Source organism: Danio rerio, chromosome 24, assembly GCF_049306965.1.
Source record: "Danio rerio strain Tuebingen ecotype United States chromosome 24, GRCz12tu, whole genome shotgun sequence".
NCBI lineage: Eukaryota > Metazoa > Chordata > Actinopteri > Cypriniformes > Danionidae > Danio > Danio rerio.
This window is the reverse complement of record NC_133199.1, coordinates 2,980,988-2,995,436: the sequence shown is the minus strand read 5'-3', so window position 1 is coordinate 2,995,436 and position 14,449 is coordinate 2,980,988. Positions and strand designations below refer to the sequence as shown.

The window sequence follows — 14,449 nt, the reverse complement described above, 5'->3', positions numbered from 1 at the left end:
TTATGTGGCTTTCTGTTAACTCATTTCTATAATGTAACCACTTGGAATTGCTTTCTTTTACAGATCAAGTGCTTTAAATGTGGTCTTATCACAGCCCTGGTTATCTGGAGTAACTACAAGGGTTTCACTGTGTCCAAGGGGTCTTAAAGCGGTGGTCCACAGTGTATTTTTAAGGCATGTTGTGTTCATAAGATGCAAAGCAATGTGTGCTCATGCTTCACTTGTAGAAAATGATGTTATTTTTTCATATATGTTACTTTGATTAGCTACTCAGCTAACATGAAAACGACTGTCATATTTCCTAGTTCCCCCAAAAAGGCCCACCCTCAAGAGGCTCTGATTGGTCCGCTAACATAATTTACTGTGATTCGTGGATCAGCTCCACATCACCATTATGTGTTATTGTTTGCTATTTGAGATGTAGAACACAGGGAAAGCGCCTGCACAGAGAGACACTATAGTGCTGCTGAAGATTGGGGCTGTTTACAGCGGTTTGACTGATAAATATGAATTTCAGCTACATTGTTAGCAGTGCCAAACAGCATTTCCGGTTGTTTACATCCTTGTTTACGTCTTTGCTACAGCTTACCGTTAACGCTAGAAACTTTGCATGTAATTGATCAATTTTAACAAATTAAAATAGTTCGTGGGTTGAAGGAGTTTAGCCGAAGTTCTCTTTTGTCAAATGCTTTATATATTTATATAATACTCCGGAATATAATTAAACTGTAAGCACTCTCTTTGTGTCATGTCCTTTGGAAGCAAAAATACAGAAACAGATGAAGCTCTGTGGAAATAGCAGCGTTTGGATGGCGTTTTAGCTTTCTCTGCTATAACATTACAGCGCCTCTGGCCACGCTCCTTCACTGCACAGGGTGTATGCACGTAATCTGAAGCCCTTGTGATCTCACTAGCCTGGATGTATTTTTTTGTAGTCCCCAAATTTTGTTCGCTGTGGGCTTTGCTAAGCCAACTCTGTAAAAGCTAATGTCTCACTTTGCATTAAACTTTGAGTATCTTACATTCAGAGATGTTATGTTGATTACACATCAACTAAAGTTAAATATTGTATTGTAGTACTAGTGGATCACCCCTTTAAAATGTCTTAAATTATAAACGGGTCTTAATTTTCCTCTGTCCAAGTAACGCTACCCAATCAGGCCGATATCCATCCAATCACCAGCCATTCATTTTAATAAAATCAGAGAAAGAAAACTAAAACAGTTTACAGTAGTCATAACTAAAGATCTATAGGATGAAATTATTTGGATTATCATACATTTATGCTCAAGTTTTGTCATTTTTCCATTTTAAAGGCTGGCCTAAATTCTGAGTTTTAATAATTTATCAGCTAATAATAAACCAACAACAACGTGATTCCAGCTCTGTGACATTGTTGTCATTATTGTGGTGTGGACTATTTATTTATTTACTTCATTTGTTTTTTCATATATTTTTTTATTTAATAATTTTAGTCTATTTTATTTTGTGAATTGTGTTTTACTTTAACTTTGTATTTATTTATAAATAAATATAATGATAATTATTATTATTAGTATGAGTTGTAGTAGTACATTGTTATTTATATAAAATTTTATTAAATGCATTTATTTATCTCAAGGACATATTTATTTATTGAAATACTTAAATATTTTACTAGTTAAATTATTTATTAATTATCTTTGATTTAAATAACAATTTTTATGCTGTTTTTAATTGTTTTTTTATTGTTTTATTTACAAGGACCCCATGTGGCCCAGTTAAAAAAAAGCTTTAAAGCATAAATGGTTTATGGTTTATTTATCGTTTATGTTTATTGTAATTTTTTAATTGTTTATGTATGGTGACCTTAAGAGGTTTTAAAGGTGCATCGAATTAAATTTACCATTATTATTATTATTATTATTATTATAAAAAACAACTTACTGTGATAGTTTCTCAGTGATGGGTAGCAGCTGGAAGGGCATCCGCTGCATAAAACTGCTGGATAAGTTGGCGCTTCATTCTACTGTGGTGACCTCAGATTATAAAAAAGGCACTGAGCTGAAAAGAAAATGATTGAATGAATGAATGAAAATATGATGACACTTTTTATTAGTCACTTTTACTTTTTTTTTTATAACTGCACTAAAAACACCTTGAGACGTTTATGACAATAGCAACAACAAAACAAATGCTCAAAATTGAAAGCTATTTTGAAGAAAAATGCACTGTAGAAAACACTAGTTTATTAATTAGCTTTTTAATTGACTTCACAAACTTAATTTAATATTTTAGCTTGGCCTTGATAGTAAAAAAATGTTACAAAACTGACATCTGCTGGTGAATTAGAGCTACTGCAACATTCCTAGAAAGCCTTTGTTTCTAAGTCCTTATCAAGTACTTCTAATATATTTTACACTGTAAAGCCATTATATATTCTCATATTAAAACAACTATAGCATCTATTCTAAATATCGTACGTCATCATGGGCACTCTCATTTCATGCATTAACTAAAAGCATCAAACCAAACACATTCAAGCTGATTTTTAACTTGTTACAGCTAATCAATTAAAATGTAACGTAAATAACAATCAGTTCAGGTCAAGTGTATGTATCTAGTGGTGTTGAAGCTGGACATTAATGCTGTTGTAATATCGCTGGAGGTTTGCAGTGTTTGTTTGTCTGATGATAACAGCATGTTTTGAGGATCTCGCTGACCTGTGGACATCAGCTGGGACTGCAGCCAGAAGATGTGCTGACCGACACGCATGGAGAGTTTCTGCACTGAAGCCTGATCCACATTTACAGACCCTGCACTCTTAAAGGGGCAGTTCACACAAAAACGGAAAAAAACTTTACTATTTACAGCTGAAATCTAAATGATTTACCCTCCTATGATTTTTCATTCTTTCATTTCATTCAAATATTTCCTAAATGATTTTTAACAGAGCAATGAAATTGTCACAGTATTTCCTGCAATATTTTTTCTTCTGGAGAAAGTCTTAATTGTTTTGTTTCGGCTAGAATAAAAGCAGTTCTTAATTTAAAAAAAACAAAAACATTTTAAAGGTCAATATTATTAAGCAATAATTGCTTTCGATTGTCTACAGCAGTGGTTTTCAAAGTGGGGGTTGGGACCCCCTGTGGAAATGCAGGACAATAAAGGGGGGTCACCTGGTGATTTCCAAAAATCGATTTCTTTTTATTAAACCATAACCATAAACCATAATATCTATTTATTTTTATGATTACCATATTTTTTTCGTAACCTATTGAAGAGAATAAAATGGTTGTATATAGTTACTTTATTCTATATAGTTACTATAAGCTTATAGTTATTGGTTCTATTGGATTGCGACCCCTGGGGTAATTATATTATATTAAAGACACAGCAATAGCGTCAGATCCAGCAGATTGATTTTATAACACCAGGTTAAACTTTCTGGCACATTTACAGCACTGACATACATTATAAAAATTAAACGTATACAGACTTGGGTCTATTTCTATAACCACCTCTGAGGATATTGGGGATTATGAGTCAATGGCATTGTTATTTTGGGGGTCGCAGGCTGAAAAGTTTGGGAACCCTTGGTCTACAGAACAAACCTTCATCAATGACTTGCCTAATTACCCCAACTTTACCTTAATTAACCTAGTTACACCTTTAAATGTCACTACTAGAATCTTGAAGAATATCTAGTCAAACATTATTGACTGTCATCATGGCAAAGATAAAATAAATCAGTTATTAGAAATGAGTTTTTAAAACTATTATGATTAAAAATGTGTTGAAAACCCTATGTTAAACAGAAATTGGTGACAACAAATATAAAATAATTCAAATTTAACAGAAGAGCTAATGATTCTGACTTCAACTGTATATATTCTTTCATTTTGCTTTGGCTTAATCTCTTATTTATCAGGGACAACCACAGTGAAATGAACCGCCAACTACTGTACATATTATAAAAAGTAATGTACTAATTGTTTCTCTTGCTAAGACATGGACTCCTTTGCTGGGATCATTAGAGGATTTAAAGCTGTACTGAAGCTGCAGTTTGGAAGCACCATAGAAGTCCATATAAGGAGAATAATCCTGCATGTTTTCTTCACAAACCCTAATTTATATTTGGCTGAGGGAAAAATAAGAAACAAACAAACATCTTGGATGATGAGAAGGCAAGTAAAGTATCAGAAAATTGTAATCTGGAAGTGAACGTTATTTAAGGCCCATTTTAAAAAAATCAAACAAAAGAATAATAAATACTGACTTATACTGTGTGTCAAAAAGCAACACAGAAACAGTCTGGAACACTGAACAAAAGTAAACAGACAAACCCAGGTAAATAAACCACACCGTGCTCCTACTCCGAACACACACACACACACACACACACACGCATATATATATATACATACATACATACATGCATACTTACATATACACATAGACATACATACATACATACATACACTCACACACACACGCACGCGCACACACACACACACACACACACACACATATTCAGACCCCCTTATATTTTTCACTCTTTGTAATATTGTAGCCATTAGGCATGTGTCCTTCCTAATCAAGTCCCATCAGTATAATCAAACGCAGCAGGACTCAAATGAAGGTGTGCAAGCATCTCAAGGATGATCAGAGGACATGGACAGCATCCGAGTTAAATATATGAGCGTCACAGCAAAGACTTAGGACCATGTGAAATTTCAGTTTTTCTTTAATAAATGCAAAACCGTCAACAGTTCTGTGATTTTCTTGATTACTTTAATGAGAAAAAAATGATCAAATTACTTTAGCGAATGGCTGCAATATAACAAAGAGTAAAAAATATATCATTGTTTGTTTTGGGTTGTGCAGTTTAATTCACAGAATTTCCACAAAGCGTGTTTTATACTGTAAACCCGCAGACTTTTTTTTGTCACATCCATAACGCATGTTTATTTTCCTCATTTAAAGCACAAAACGTGTTTACAGAGTGATATTTTTCTGGTCCCTTTACTCTGTGGTTAGTTGTTCTGGAAAATACAAACAAAAGTCTCAATATGAGGTTAGGTTATCTATATTCAGGCACAACATTCAGATAAAACAGGCCAAATTAAAAAGTGAACAACACAGGTAATTTAAGCTGAAGTCATTTTATTTTCAGCAGTTAATTGACACTTTAGTGGGCATAACAGCAGCATTGTAAATGTTTTCATCAATTAAAGTTGAACATTGCTGTTCTTAGCAATTTACAAAGCTTATATCTTTTTTCATAAAAGCAGGTGCCAATAGCAATGCACTTTAAATGTTTAAATGTATTTCAAGAGTTCACACTTAGATATTGCTTGACAACTGTAAGCAGGTTTGGCATGCTGTCCCGGGAGAGAACCCTGAGCTCGGAGATAGTTGAGCCCAGGGCTCCCGCCAGGTCCATAGAGCATGTGAGGGGAGTACGAGATCAGGTGGTTCCCCTTTTTGTAAAGGGGAAAAGAAGGAGAAAGGGGGTGGATGGGGGGTTTCTTCGGAAAACGAAGATAATAGAGTAATATCTAGCTAGGCTACTTATAGTGAGTTAGGATAGATCTGATTGGCTAACTAATGAGTGTAGATAGGCGGCCAGCTGCAGTCAATTATATCACATGCTCCTATCGAAATGAGTTTGAAAAACTTCACTTATTTTTAAATCAACAAATGTATGTAATGCTGTAATGTTGAAAAAACGTATACATTATATAACTTATACATACAACTTTTGACAGTAGCTCAGTTACAGTGCAGAGAGTCTTAATGATCACAAGTGATTCCACAAATGTGCCTCAATTATTTCCATGTTAGGCTGAAATGTTGTTTTCGTGAGATTCCACCAGAGACATTTTAGCATTCATTCATTCATTTTCTTTTCGGCTTAGTCCCTTTATTAATCAGGAGTAGCCACAGCGGAATGAACCGCCAACTTATCAAGCATATGTTTAACACAGTGGATGCCAGCCGCAACCCAACACTGGGAAACACCCATACACTCTTGCATTCACACACATACACTACAGCCAATTTAGTTTATTCAACACACCTATAGCGCATGTGTTTGAACTGTGGGGGAAACCGAAGGAAACCCACACAGAAATGTCAACTGACCCAGCCGGGACCCGAACCAGCGACCTTCTTGCTGTAGGTGATCGAGCTACCCACTGCAGCACCATAATGCCCACATTTTATCTTACATTAAAAGTTAAAAATGTACAGTTTATTTGTGAGACTGGGTGACTCGGCAGTTCACAGGGTGCATGATTTAGGTTTAACACTTTGTACACAGTATTATCCACATTAATTAGCAACCCAATAAGCAAAGGATTTATCTGAGACTTCCAATTCATTAGTCAGTGTATAAGTGCATGCAATAGCTATTTAGATGACAAATTAGGTTGTCATCTGTGTTGTCAAACCAGATTAGCATGTAAACAAAGCTCAGTTTGCATTATAATGCTGCACAGTTGAGTGTTTTTGCAAAAGCAAATGAACCGGAAGTCTCACCCGGTTACTAATTGGCGCCTGCTTTAGATGCAAATCGCTAAGAACAACAATGTGCAGTAAACCTAACTCGCACTAGAAGTTGTTTTTGACTGTTAATAAATCAAACAAACGCGACAAGAAATACAAGTTTGCTTCATGAATCAGCATTAGCTGCAAAATGTTTTTTTAAAAGGAAAATAACTAGTCGCAAATGACAGCGGAGATCTCTCATTTGCGTGTCAAATGGTGCGAAAAAAGTAAGAAACGTGTAAGAAATAGCACAGTAACAAATATTCAAATATAAAAGTTAACTAGAACGTTTACGACATGTTAAAACCCTGCTGAAAATTCCAGCTTAAACCAGCCTAGGCTGGTTGGCTGGTTTTAGCTGGTTTACCAGCCTGGTTTTGGAGGGGCTTTGGCCATTTACAGGCTGGTTTCCAACTATTTCCAGCCTGACCAGCTAAATCCAGCTAGAGCCAGCTTGACCAGCCTGGTTTAAGCTGGATATAGCTGGTTTTGGCTGGGCTCCCAGCCTGGCTAGGCTGGTCAAGCTGTTTTTTTTTCAGTAGGGAACTTAAAATAACACAATAACAAATACGATTTGTCCTGTTTTTGTACTGCCTACTGTTTTGTAAAAGTCACAAGCTTGCTGCTAAGTTTAACTCCTCTCCAGAACAGAGTGTAAAAGCATGTTTATTTATCTGTCCAGGAGGCACGCTTGATCCTGAGTGGGTGGGCGTAACCAGCGCGTAATGATTGCTGGACAGACCACAGATATATGCGCATGTGGAGCTGTTATTGGGTCACAAGTCCACACACACATCTGCTCATCCAGAGGGGTTCTCCTGGAGTGACACTCGCTGTCATTGGAGATTACAGAACTGAAATGATGAGCATAATGAACGCGGAGCAGATGGAGAACGGACTGGACTCCGATGATGATCTTCAGCCCGAGGAGATACCCGAGTACCTGAAAGACAGGCGAAGAGCCAAGTCCTTACCCGCGTATCCAGAGCAGGCGAGCCTGTACCACCAGATCTCCCAAAACTGCAGGAAACGCGTGAAGTTTGCGGACGCGCTCGGCTTGAACCTGGCGAGCGTCAAGCACTTCAGCACCAGCGAGGACCCTCAGATTCCAGCCAAAGTCTTTAATAGACTCAAGAGCTTCCCTCTGCAAAAGGAGCGCGAGTTTATTGATGACTTGTGCGTCAATATCAGGTCCTCTCTGGCGCTGGACTATCTAGTCCCGACGTTCAAGACGCCTGTGGATTCGGGCGACCAGGAGACGCGGCTTGCGCGAGGTCGCGTCGCGCTGGAAAGCGTCACAGTGACGCAGTTTGATGTCCGTGGGATCATACGGGCGACGGGTGGCAGAGAGGTTGGGGTCAGGTATACTTTCAACGACTGGCTGTCGTTCGTGGACGCGCAAGCCATTCCCGTGGCCACCGAGGACACGACGCGCTACTCCTTCACCATGTACACGCCTCCTTTCCTGGATCCGAGCGCTTCAGTGCATTTCGCCGTGTACATGAAAGATGATAACTCCGAGTTTTGGGACAACAACGATGGGCTGAACTATTCCCTGAAGTACCACAGCTCGTCACCAAGCGAGACCGCGGCTTTCCACGCGGTATGATGCGCTTTTACGCGCAGCGCAGGTGGTCATTGGTGCGTTTTATCAGCACGAATGACTAAAACTGATTTGATACAACATGAATGTACTCTCACGAAGATGGCGAGGATAAATAGAGCTGTGCTAGTGTTAAAATCCCCTCTAAATGATTGATACCATCATGTTGTAGCCTATACCCAATAGGCTGATTTTTCTTTCTTGGATAATGAAAGAAATTTTGTTGCCGAGCTGCTATTCTAAGTGCGATTGAGCTCTAAAAAGCATCACCAGAGTACCACAGAGATGGTTCTAATGTCTCATTCGCTATATTTTGATATTCTAATGCCATAAGAATCAATTGTGTGTGGAACAGATTGAAATTTAGGTCATTGTTCACATTTGACTTCAGCTTTGAACAAGGGACTCGTTATGACTTGAGACAAACTTGAGAGAAAACACAAACTAAAGCTAATTACACATTGTGGGTTTGAACATGCAAATCAGGTAAATGTAAGAACCTCACAAATGGCCAAAGTTGGACTTTCATGCAGAACTGTTATTGCAAAATATACGCAAATGTATTCTTGTCAGCACTGAAGGCTTTAGGATATATACTGTATATACTGTATATAAACTGGACTGGCTTGTCATAGAATTAAAATCTATTTTAAAATGAACCTTTTTACCTGAAAATCACATTTATTTGTCATGATTTGGCCAGCACACGCTGTTGACTTTTTCTTCAGTGGAAACTAAAAAAAACATGTTGCTAAAAATGTTCTAAAATATATGGATGTACCATAATGTTGGTCTATGTGTTGTATGCTATATTCTGTTATTCTCATGTCGGAAAACCATTAGAACCAGCAAAATGGGATTATTTTATATTTGCAAGTCAGATTTGATGGCTTTAGTGGAGGGCTTTAGTGGCTTTTCCAGTGTAAATGATTTGAATTTCAGACAAAAATTTATACCAACATTTATTGCATGACTTAGAATATAGTGCACATGTTGTACAGACTACTTTATGCTGCTTTCATGTCTTATATGAAGCTTTCCCTGTTTAAGCAACAGTATGTCTATTAAATGCATTGTGGGCATTTTATAAATCATCTCTTTCTGTGTGCCACAGAAGACAAAGGTCATAAGGTTTAAAACTGAAAACCTTTTTTGTTTTAAATTGAACCACTTCATATAATGGAGGAAATTACACACATTGCTTTGGTGACGTTCGCTAAAATGACATGTATTAATTCCAGGAAATGTGTGTGTGTGTGTGTGTGTGTGAGAGAGAGAGTTCACAATTATTGACGCGGTGCAGTTCTTTTGTGGAAACGAGGCAGAACTATATCATTGGATATCAGTGATCAATGTTTTTCTTCAACAGATGAGGCTGATATTTGCTGCTCAGTTTACAAAAATTGACTTTGAAAAAAATTGACCTAAAAGAGTTGGTGGAACTTAAAATGTAAGGAAACTAAGAGTCAAAATATATAACTTGAATATAAAATAACCACGACGAGTGACAGAGAACATCAAAACTGAATCAATGTTTACTGTATTTTTAGTGAAAAGTCAGCGACAGGTTGTGTTTACAGTATAGAATGTCTATATTATGTCCACACATGAGATAAGATATCAATGATTTTAACTGGAGTCCAGTTTTGCTGCTGTTTTTCTCTAGGTTTGTTTGGTCTGTGCAACTGTTTGAGGGAAAGTGGCGATCTGATTTTTGCAATATGCAAATGTTTGTTTGAATATGCAAATGTTTAAAGTATGAACATTTATTATCGCATTTAGCAGCTGGGATTTGCACAGTAAAAGATGCTCGACAAAAGCTTTTACCTCTATGCAGTCATTTGCTTTTTCTCTGGAAAAGTGTTATTACCAGCATAACCTATCAACCTTTGTGGTACAAGTTTGTATACACGTTGTTCTCTATTTGCTTCAGATCTATGCACACTCAATATGATATAAGTCCAAATAATTCTCAGAATAAAATAATGAACACAGTGGACATGAAGTCTTTGACACTGATTTGCTTTGTAAATAAACAGCTTGAGCAAATATAGAGCTGGTATTGATTACAGAAGCACTGGTTGTTGGACAATATTACATATTAGGGGATAATAGTTTTCTTTACCTTCAAGTAAAACTGCCACAATATTTAGCTTAAGTCCAGGGTTTTTTTCTGTTAACCAAAACACACCATCAAACTAAAACTAAAGTAATCGCTGATTACATAAAGTACAGAGTTGACAGCACATCCCTAGTCTCTGACATTTCATTATTTCAGTGTGTCCAGCTTCAGGGAGCTGCTTTACCTGTTCTGCTGTGTTCAGAGTCGACTGTCCTGCATGGAATTGCTGGCAGACTGTTGAAGTTGATGAATGCAGGGATGAACCACATGTTGATGAAGAAACTTCTAATAAACATTCAAATTAATTCCTCCATGATGCTGTAAAAGAAGTAGAAGAATCTTCAGTGGAAAAACACCACCAAACAACAGAGTAGCAGTCCTCCTGAATTGTAATCAAGCACACCTGAACAAGCTAATCAGGGTCTGAGTGTTATTGGAAAGGTACAGGCAGGTGATTTTTTGTTATAAATGTGGTGGGCAACACACAACATTTGATGGAAGAATGTGCACAACTTTAAGTAAACTCTAAACATCAAGTCAGAATTATTAGCAACCCTGAATTACACATTTCTAAGCATAATAGTTTTAATAACTCATTTCTAACAACTGATTTATTTTATCTGTGCCATGATGACAGTAAATAATATTTGACTAGATATTCTTCAAGACACTTCTATACAGCTTAAAGTGACATTTAAGGCCTTAACTAGGTTAGGGTAATTAGGCAAGTAATTGTATAATGATGTTTATTCTAATAATTTTGTCCCAAAAATAGAATAAAAAAAAATTTAAAAACTGCTTTTATACTAGCCGAAATAAAACAAACAAGACTTTCTCCAGAAGAAATAATATTATCAGACATACTGTGAAAAGTTCTTTGGTCTGTTTAGCATAATTTAGGAAATATTCTAATGTTACAGGCTTATTCCAAAATGGATTCAATTAATTTATTTCCTCAACATTCAACACACAATTCCCCATAATGACAAAGTGAAAAAAGAGTTTTTTGAAATTGTTGCAAATTTATTAAAATTAAAAAAGCCACTCCCCAGAATTAGCTAAAGGCATCTGAAGGACTCTCAGACCATAAGAAACTAAATTCTCTGCTCTTATGAGACTCAAACTGAACTGTTTGGAGTGAATGCCAGCTGTTACGTTTGGAGAAAACCAGGCACTGCTCATCACCAGGCTAACAGCATCCCTACAGTGAAGCATGGTGGTGGCAGCATTATGCTGCGAGGATGTTCTTCAGCAGCAGGAACTGAAAGTCTAGTCAGGATAGAGGGAAAGATGAATGCAGCAATGTACAGAGACATCCCGAATGAAGACCTGCTTCAGAGTGCTCTTGACCTCAGACTGGGGCGAGGGTTCATCTTCCAGCAGGACGATGACCCAAAGCACACTGCCAAAATTTCAATGGAGTGGCACAACAACAACTCGGTGAATGTTCTTGAGTGGCCCAGCCAGAGCCCAGATCTAAATCCTATTGAACATCTCTGGAGAGATCTGAAAATGGCTGTACACCGTCGATTCCCATCCAAACTGACAGCTTAAGAGGTACTGTAAAGAGGAACGGGCCAAAATTGCCAAAGAAAAGCTTGTGGCATCATATTCAAAAAGACTTGAGGCTGTAATCGCTGCCAACGGTGCATCAACAAAGTATTGAGCAAAGGCTGTGAATACTGATGTACTTGTGATTTCTCAGGTGTTTTATTCTTAATAAATTTGCAACAATTTCAAGAAATGATTTTCCACATTGTCATTAAGGGGGATTGTGTGTAGAGTGTTCAGGAAATAAATGACTTTAATCCATTTTGTAATAAGGCTGTAACATAAAGAAATGTGGAAAAGGTGAAGCGCTATGGATTTTTTTCCAGATGCACTGTAGATAATACTTTTTAGGTCATGTGTAAATGTAAATGTAGTACCCACTTGAGTAGTAGGTGACTTAGGGCGTAGCTGTGGTTCCTGGAGATCTACAGTACCTTCCTGCACAGTTCAGCTCCTCCAACCCGGATCAAACAATGCTGAACCAATTAATTAGGACCTGAAGCAGCACTTGATTACATGCAGGTGTGTTAGATCATGCAGGAACAGAAATCAGCATGGAGGGAAACAGGGTTGGTGAACCCTGCAAAGCCTTAACAAAACGGGAAAGTTTGGTTTCCAGTCAAACAGGGTTTACCAGATAACTAGGAAAACCGTCACCAGATACATTTACATTTAGTAGACTTTCATCCAATGCAACTCACACAAACATACACACCTGTGAACACTCTCCTGGGGGAGCAGTTTGGTGTCTTGCTCAACTCAGATCACCTCAGGCATGGTATTGATGGTGGAGGGGACTGCTGGTTATTCACTCTCTCTGCCCACTGGGGCTGAAGCCGGGACTCAAACCTGCAACCATTGGAGTTAGGACGATTCTAAGGCTCCACACATTTAAGGGGCCCCTAGAGACATTCTCAAGAGCACACGCACCAACCCCCACGCTCTTCAATTTTTTTCCACTTTCATCCGCAAACCCCTAACCAGCACTCTTCACTTTTGTCCGAGACCCACCCCATCGTCCCACAACCTTAACCGGACTTTCACTCACCCTTTTGCTTGTCAGAGGGCCCGTGGCGGCCAGCGGCACCCCTGCCTCCAAAAGCCACTGCATGTTCATTAAGTTTCGTCTAACGAGGAGCAACTCATTTATTATAGAATAAATTATAGCAGAAAATGACTATTTCCGGTTTAAGCTTTGATATTTGGCGCCAATTTATTAGGACAAGTCAAAATTTTGTTCACTTTGACTCTGCTTTATTCTCAAATTTATTTACAAATAAAGCATTTGTAAGAGTATCTGCGCTGCTTTATTCACAAATGTTTAATGTCATATTCCTGTTTTGACCATAGACTGAAAAAAAATATTCAAAGATGTTTCCTTGGATTTACTTATTTTTTTTAAGTTAAGTGGTTGTAAACAATTTATTTGTGTTGAATTTAAGCAAACAAATTAAGTTGAACATTATTAAACTTAATTTGTTTGTTTAAATTCAACACAAATAAATTGTTTGCAACAGTTCTGCATGCAACACTTTTTTCAGTGATTCATTCATTCATTCATTTACTTTCTTTTCGGCTTAGTCCCTTTATTAATCTGGGGTCGTCACAGCGGAATGAACTGCCAGCATATCCAGCATATGTTTTACGCAGCGGATGTCCTCCTTGCTGCAACCCATCACTGGGAAACATCCATACACACTCATTCACACACATACATTACGGTCAATTAGGCCTACCCAATTCACCTATAGCGCATGTACCCAGCAGAGGCTCGAACCAGCGACCTTCTTGCTGTGAGATGAGAGTGCTACCCACTGCACTACCATGATCTGATCTTTGGATGGAAACATAGCTAATAAGACTGAAGTTTAGAAAATTGTAGGATGTTCTTTCATTTTGATCATCATTAAATCTTTTCAATTCTCTTGCTGTAGTGTCACAACAGAATAAATGGCAAACACTTTGAGCAAAACATAGCTCAGAATAAAACACTCCCTGCAGTCTTATCGTAATTCTCATTAGCACTGCAATGATTCATTCAGGTTGCCTCTGTCAACAGACTCTACCTCATGAATAAATGTAAATGCGGGTGCATCATTTGATTTAGATGCCTACGCCTGTGTTGACATCCTTGACTTATAACTGGGCCACATGTGAGCGTATGAGTTTTAACCAAGCGGTTTGCTTTGCTCTCCACACTCTGTTGACAGGCGTTGGGAAATGTGATCTTTACACCAGTCAGCAGGTTTACTAGGCCATCGATGACTGAAAAAACTAACAGAATGAGCTATTTTTAACCGCTCGGCCTTGTCAGACACCTTTACCCTTTGAGAAATCAACCATGAAGGAATAGATCGGTAGTATTTCTGCACAGCATCACGTGTAATGTAGAGTATTATCATATCACCAATCAGTTTAAAGACACAGTTCACCCAGTTCAACATATACTCACCATCAAGTGGTTTCAGACACATTTCAGTTTCTCTCATCTGTTGAGCACAAAAGAACAAGACATTTTGAAAAACTTTGGAAACTGGCAGTCACTGAAAGAAGTCATCCAAAAAAGTCAGAACAGAAAATACAGTGGAAGTCAATGGCACATAATTTCCAGCAATCTTTAAAGAACATTTGAACCCATCAGT

The 14,449-nt window shown here is 37.7% G+C and overlaps 1 protein-coding gene across 1 annotated transcript; it reads left to right on the top strand.

Moving 5' to 3' along the window:
• The first annotated feature begins 7,258 nt into the window (after positions 1-7,258).
• On the top strand, positions 7,259-10,133 carry si:ch211-152c8.5. The gene has a single exon (XM_005162938.6). The coding sequence runs from the start codon at positions 7,283-7,285 to the stop codon at positions 8,138-8,140; it is 858 nt and encodes a 285-aa protein (XP_005162995.2). The 5' UTR covers positions 7,259-7,282; the 3' UTR covers positions 8,141-10,133.
• Positions 10,134-14,449: the final 4,316 nt, after the last annotated feature.